General features: G+C 34.6%; 1 protein-coding gene across 1 annotated transcript; it reads left to right on the forward strand.

Moving 5' to 3' along the window:
- The first annotated feature begins 1,357 nt into the window (after positions 1–1,357).
- Positions 1,358–7,225, forward strand: LOC106106442 (cytochrome P450 4C1-like). The gene is made up of 10 exons (XM_013287020.1): positions 1,358–1,388; positions 1,960–2,049; positions 2,478–2,588; positions 2,815–3,000; positions 3,325–3,521; positions 3,712–3,775; positions 4,144–4,336; positions 5,248–5,399; positions 5,979–6,158; positions 6,602–7,225. Exons 1-10 carry the CDS (start codon positions 1,358–1,360, stop codon positions 6,751–6,753), a joined length of 1,356 nt encoding a protein of 451 aa, XP_013142474.1. The 3' UTR covers positions 6,754–7,225.
- Positions 7,226–7,444: the final 219 nt, after the last annotated feature.

Raw genomic sequence — 7,444 nt, forward strand, 5'->3', positions numbered from 1 at the left:
GCGCCCGCGACTCCGTCCGCGTGATATATAAAAAAGCAAAAGTAAGTAGCCTATGTGTCCATCCAGACTATCCTCTAAGTCTATACCAAATTTCATAGAGATCCGTTCAGCTGTTTAGGCTACAAACTCTAACAAACATCCATCCATACATCTAAACTTTCGCATTTATAAGAGTAAGATTAGTATAATTGAAAATTGGACAACTAAAAGGTGAGATATGCAGAAATATAAAAAAAAAACATAGTTACATACAAATTTAAACCTCCTCAATTTTGGAAGTCAGTTAAAAGGATCGAGACATTAAGAGCAAGGAAGGGTAAATTTTGGATTCCTCGATCTTATTTCATTATTAAAATAGTAAGAGAAAGATATAGTTATTACAGGAATTATGGGAAATTATCCATCTAAACAATTTACACTTTACGTGAGTTGCTTTAAGAGTCAAAGCGTTTCTTAGTGATTGGTATTTTCAAAGAATTTCACGAATGTCACAACAATACAAATATAGGTGAATTACCGGATATTGTAACGTAAATATGCACATGTTCTTTCGTAAACCGAGTAAATAAAGAGACTCGATTACTAGTCAAGTAAATTAATCGATATTTAGTGGTGCGTAATTGTGTTTGTTTTTGATATTTGAATAACAAGAAAGGTAAATTCATTTTATTGCTAGTGCTTATTTATTTTATTTCAGCAAATTAGTAAATTTGTCATTTAATTTAAAATAATTATATTTTAGTTCTGCCCGACGTTGTTACATTTTTTTTAAAGTTTGTGCTTCTATTTCAGCGACGTGAAGAGTGAAAAGGATTTTGAAATTGGATTAACATTTCTTGGTTTAATTTACAGTTTGAAACTCGTATGTTCTACTTTGTAACACCCTGTATAAAGTAATTTTTTAAATACAATACTAAGTTAGTTTGTTCCATTAAGGTTGTGATGATCGTGTTAGTGTTGGGTTGTATTGCGTTCGCATTATACTGGGTGTGGAGGTCGCGGGTGACGTCACGACTGGAACCGCCCTCTCACCCCGGCGGGGTGCCGTTGATTGGACATGCACACCTTTTGATAGGAGACAGTATTTGTAAGTATTTAGTCTTACTAGTATTATAAATGCGAAAGTTTGGATGGATGTTGGAGTTTCTAGTCTTAATTACTGTATGGATCTAGATGAAATTTGACATAGTCTAAGCATACATTGGATACTTTTGCATTTTTAATTTTACGCGGACGGTGTGGCGTGCGAAAGCTAGTCTTAAATACAATAAAAGAGAGAAATTTAGCATGAAATTTAATATGACGAAGGGTATAACGGTAAGGAAAAATTAAATACATAGTGGAAATCCCCACTAATATGGCTTTGAGAGTTACTATCGAGCAAGACGGTCGCCACGGCGATTACCAGGTCTAAAGATGACCTTGACTGATGTAGAATTATGTTATCATATCAGATGCTACCAAAACTAGATGGCTATCTATCAGGAATCAAACTTCAACAACTTCCGTGAACGAGTCGTAAAACAAAAACCATAAAAAATGCAACGCGAGTTAAATGAAATATAGTAACTACCTTGAGAATAATAGCGGTAATAAATTTTTATTTTACATATTCATTAACTTCTTAAAGTTAAATCAGTACCGCACTTAAAAACAACAATCAACATATACATATAATATAATTGGAGTGTCTGTAACATCAAAAGAAAAATTCCAGATTTCGGGAACATGATGTATATGCGTTGCCGATAACGGAAATTGCATTTAAAATTTGTTTGTCTGTCTGTCCGCAAGCCGCGTCTGTTTCGGGTAAACTCCGAAACGACTGGGCCAATTTCGAACGGAGTTTCACTGAAGGGTAGCTGACATATAGTCTACTTTTTTTATCTTAATATTGCGTTGACGAAGTCGCAGGCAACAGCTAGTAATACAATATTTTTATGTTTGTATAATTTCTAGTTTTATGGAATGCCGTAAAAGATTTATCATACACCAGTTTGAAAGTTGGCGGGGTGATATCTGCTACGATTGGACCCAGGACGATTTATGGTAAAAATATTACTTATTTACCATCGAAAAGAAAAAAAGTATAACAAGATACAATCATTATACCGGCTCGGTTAAACTGTCTGCGAGCTTACATTAAATTTGGATCTTACTATACGAGTATTTTAAATTTAAAGTGAGCCCAAACCTTTGACTAAACGCACAACAATTGTGCGTTTGTCGATTGTTTCGCAGCCAATTCAACTGTTCAGTTGCACAACTAAAAATCGAGTAGTGTGCGCACCTCCATATAAGCTCCTAGGAATCAAAGCGAGACTACACAGTTGAGCGATAGTTTAGTCTAAGTTGTGCAAACGCTCTTAATTAAACAATGGAACGTAACAGCTGAAATTAATTGATAGTGTTTTGTTATTTGAAAATTCTTTTTGTTCCTTTCAAAGACGAAATAATGAAGAATTTCTTTTTTCCAGTTGTAACAGATCCTGACGATTGTTTGACTGTAGCCAACGCCTGTTTACAAAAGGACAACTTCTATAATTTCGCTAAACCCTGGCTCGGAGAAGGCTTAGTCACTGGAACGTGTATGTAAATGATAACTTTATATCATTATAAATGCAAAATTTTAAATTGATGGACGTTCCTTACCACGTATTTTTAGGCACGGTTCAGTGGATTTCACTGAAATTTTAAGACATTGACAACTAATTAGGTTTTTTTAATATATCATGCGACGGAGTCCCGGATAACTGCTAGTACCTCTATATCTTGTGTATTAAAAATGTTTTTTTTAATTCCCTACATATGTAGTGTCAATATGGAGGCATCATCGGAAGTTGCTGAACCCAGCGTTCAGTCAACTAGTACTGGACGGTTTCCAGGGAGTTTTTAATAGTCAATCTCGTCGCCTGGTCAGAGATATGGAGTCGGAGGCAGGGAAGGGACCTTTCGATCACTGGGCATACACACGTAGGAATGCTTTGGAGACAATTTGCTGTAAGTAAATGTGTTCTTCACTTATTAAGTTACTTTGTATAGAGACACTACTACTACATAGTACTAAAGAGATTACATTTATTTGTTGCGATCCTTAGTGCAAATTTTTACTATTTCAACTGTCATACATTTCCAATCGATTACTTAAAACCCAATTAATTTTAATAATTTTCCAAAAAAAATCTTAATACCGTGATTTGTAGATCCAAATTTAAAACAGCGCCATCTAGATTAAAAACTTGTTATCTCCACTGATAGAGAACAGCGCCATCTGTTACTCGGTGCGTTACATAATTTTAACTAATAGGAATGTTATTCGAACAGTGACCGCTCTCGGGGTTGACTTCTGCGAGAACAGCGTACTGAACAGTCAGTATGAGCACGCGGCGGAGCAGATGTTCAACGTGCTGGTGGAGAGGTTCCAGAAGTTTTGGTTGCACAGTGACTTTATTTACAACTGGTCTAAACTCAAGAAGAAACAGGAAAGTTGTCTGGAAATACTCCATAACATGTCAAACACGGTAAACTAAATGATTAACATTTACAGTACTAATTAGATATTTTAGCGGTTCGGTTACACGCATGAGTTATTGCTTAGAAGTCAATTTTAACTGTAGCGGGATGGTTTGGGAAGGTATAGCGCAGCGACTGAGCCGCCAAGATAATTGAAAAGTACTATACCAAGTTGAAAAATCTTTTTTTTTGTTGCAGGTTCTAAAAACACGTAAAGCTTCATACTTGGAAAATAAGAGGAACGGATTAGAAGCATCTACGGGTCTGTCAAAAACTTATACAATTCTAATTTATCTAGTAACTTATAACTTGACTAACGGCCGAATACAGAAACGATATTTAAAATAACAGTGTCTAAGCCACGTCACGGCCATTAAACTCTAAATTCCATTAGAAATTTAACTTCTGTCATATTGTAAGAAGCACTTATAACTCGGCGGTAAATTTAAGTTTCTTTGCAACACTACAATTTTTTTTTCTTTTACTTTTGCTCTTAGGCCAGTTACATTTTCTGTCTTATTTTTCTTAAACTGTTTTACAGTACGAAAGGTGTTGTCAATTCATAAAACCAATTAAAAAACTTACGTTCGGATATTTTTATGTTGGTTAAGGTGCTTATGTCGTTTTTAGGAACAAAATTCAAGGCGTTTTTGGATCTTTTACTAGAATTATCGATAGAGAAAGGAGCATTTAACGATTTAGAGATAAGAGAACAAGTCGACACTATGATAGTGGGGGGTCACGACACCTCGGCTAATGTTCTTATGTTTACATTAGTTATGATAGGATCATATCCGAATGTGCAGGAGCGAATATTTGAAGAGTAAGTGTTTCATTTACTTACCACTTAGTAACTTAACTAATATTATAAACTAGCTGTTCCCGTGCGACTTTATCCGCATGAAATTATAATAACTTTATTTTATTGTTTACGTCTGTCAATGTCAAAATTCAAATGCACTAATGACAATTGCTTCCTTAATGCAAGCAACTTATGGTCTCTTTCCCACATTAGGATTTTTATCCAAAATATTTACCCCCTAAGTTTAAGGGTGTGAAAATATATAGCCTAAAGCGTGACGTAAGTGTAGGGCTTTTTATTAAAAGAAAAGGTTATTTAAAAATATGCTGTGATTGCTGACATCTTAGGCTACAAAGAAGTGTGTGTTTACGCTTTATTATAATAGTTTAGACTAGTATACATAGATGCCAAAGTTTAGATGAAAGGATGTTTGTTAGAGTTGTTAACCTGAACTGCTAAACGGATATTGATGTAATTTGAAAGATGTAGAGGATTGTCTAAAGGAACACATAGGCTTACATTTGTGTTCTTTTTAATTCCTCGCTTCGAGAATTGAGGGCCAAGGCCACAGTTCTTTATTTATCAATTCTGGAATTACGCGGTATCAAACATCCATATAAACTTTCGTATTAAGAGTAGGAAGAAGTATTATTTACAGACAAAGGCAATGTCTAACCTCGAATCGTATTTGTTTGTTCGAAGTATTTTTAATTGACATTTTAACTTCCTTTGACTAAACTATCGCACTGCATAAACTTGCTTTGATTCCTATGCTATATGAAGGTGAGCACTACTCGATTGTTAGTTGTGCAACTAAACAGTTGGCTGCAAAAGTGCGGGCCAGCTCTAAAGCGATATAAGACAATTAAAAAACGTAGTCAATTGTTTAGAGGTCTGTTTAAGTTATAGTGGATTTTATTTATAAATTTTAGACTAAATGATATATTCGGCAACGAAGACAGAGATGTAACGAAGCAAGATTTATCACAGCTTGTATATTTGGAGGCTGTTCTAAAGGAAACAATGCGCGTATACCCTATAGTGCCAGTGACCGCCAGGTGGTTGGATAGGAATGTCAAACTGAGTGAGTTATATTGCATGTTATCGTAAAATTTATAACATTTTTAGTTACTATCTGTCCGCGACTTCGCACGCGTGAGATTAAGATATAATAAAAAATATAATCTGTGTTACTCATTGATATCGTTGCTTTTTACTGTTGATTAAAATTTTGAAATCGGTCTAGAATCTTCTTGAGTTATTTCAATACATACATTAATACAAACCTTTCCTCTTTATATAATATTTGCTGTTTCCGTGCAGGTTCATCCGCATGAAATTATGAATTATTTTATTTTTTACATTTGTCAAATTCTCAACTGGAAATGTTAAAATTACCGTTACCATAATAACCTTGCTTCCATAATGTTGGCACCTTGTAGCTTATAGTCCCTTTCCCACATTAAGGTTTTTTACAATTAATTTATCCCCTAAGTTTAATAGCGTGAAAATATGTAGCTTAAAGCGTGTCGTAACTGTAAGGCTTTTTATTAAAGAGATAATTATTTTAAAATATGCAGTGATTGCTACATCCTACGTCACGAAGTAGTGTGTGTTTACGATTTATTATATTAGTATAGACAGATTTATTTAATTCTTTCAGAGAACTATACTTTAACTGGTGGCCGGACGTGCTTCATGTTTGTGTACGGCGTGCATAGACACGCGCTGTGGGGGCCAGACGCCGAGGAGTTCAAGCCGGAGCGATGGCTGGACGCGGCCACTCTGCCGCACTGCCCCAATGCGTTTGCCGCATTTAATATAGGCAGAAGGATCTGTATTGGTGTGTTTAGTTTCTTTACTCTTCGTCGTTAGATATCAGTAGAGCCTGCGGTATATATTTCATGAATGTAATACGACCATGCAATACCACGACCACAAAGGAGACAGGCGAAGTGGGAACAATTCCGTACACTCTAATGAGTGTGGTGGTGGAGGGCTAAGGCATTTATTAACAGTAGGGAGAAGTATTACTCGTGTTTACAGACAAAATCAATATTCAATTTCGAGTCTTATTTGCTTATACGAAGTTTTTTTAATTACCTTTCGACCGCAACTTTATTCGCGTGGAATTTAAAAAAGTGAGTAAGTAGGCTATGTCATCTTCCAGACTGTCTTCTACATTTATGCCAAATTTCATCAAGAGCCGTTCAGCAGTTTAGGCTACAAAGTGTTACAAACATCCTTCAAACTTTCGCATTTTTTATATTAGTAAGATTTTTTCAGGTAAAACATATGCCTATTCATCAATGAAGACAACACTGGCTCATCTATTACGTCACTACCGAGTACAAGCCGACCACAATAAGATGATATTGAAAATTGACGTTATGCTAAAACCTGAATGCGGTCACTACATATCAATAGAGAAGAGATGAAACGTCAAAAACTGAAGTAACATAATATAAAATCTTTAAATTCCAAAGACATTTAAGAAATATAGACCAGACATAGGGAATAACATTTTCACCGGTAGCTTCTTTGAAAAGTACTATGTTATAGTTTAAATAAGATAGATTAGTTTGATAAATGACGCATATGAAGTATCGAATTAATTTTGTATGAATGCCGTACTTAATAGACAGGTATCGTAGTGACGAGACAAACACGCAGCGAACAATTTTGAACTATCGATATTCGGTTTAAATAATTATCGAACTCAACTAAAAATACTATTTTATTATTAACTAATTTTGATGACAGTGCAGAGAATCCGGCTACGTGTAGAGAATACGTACGGCTGTGTTCATAATAAAATTTATTTACTCTCATTATTTGTAATGGTTCTGCAGGTCATTTATTTGAGAAAACAGTGTATTTTTTTTAATTCATAAGTTATAACTAGGAATCTATCGTTTCCAACTTCTATAAGAATAAAAATACATAAGATTCATGACTGATTTTGCAAAACCCATTCCTACTAAATTCCAAATGAATTGTCAAACTAATTTTTAGAAACACAATAGATAGAATTAGTCGTTAATGTGAAAAATTTCTCAAGTGAAGTGTCAACTCTGCTTCCTCTATACATTATATGAATCTGTTGAATTTTAAAATAAATCTTTCGAC

Source organism: Papilio polytes, unplaced genomic scaffold (genome assembly GCF_000836215.1).
Source record: "Papilio polytes unplaced genomic scaffold, Ppol_1.0 DF822178.1, whole genome shotgun sequence".
In the NCBI taxonomy this organism is placed as follows: Eukaryota; Metazoa; Arthropoda; class Insecta; order Lepidoptera; family Papilionidae; genus Papilio; species Papilio polytes.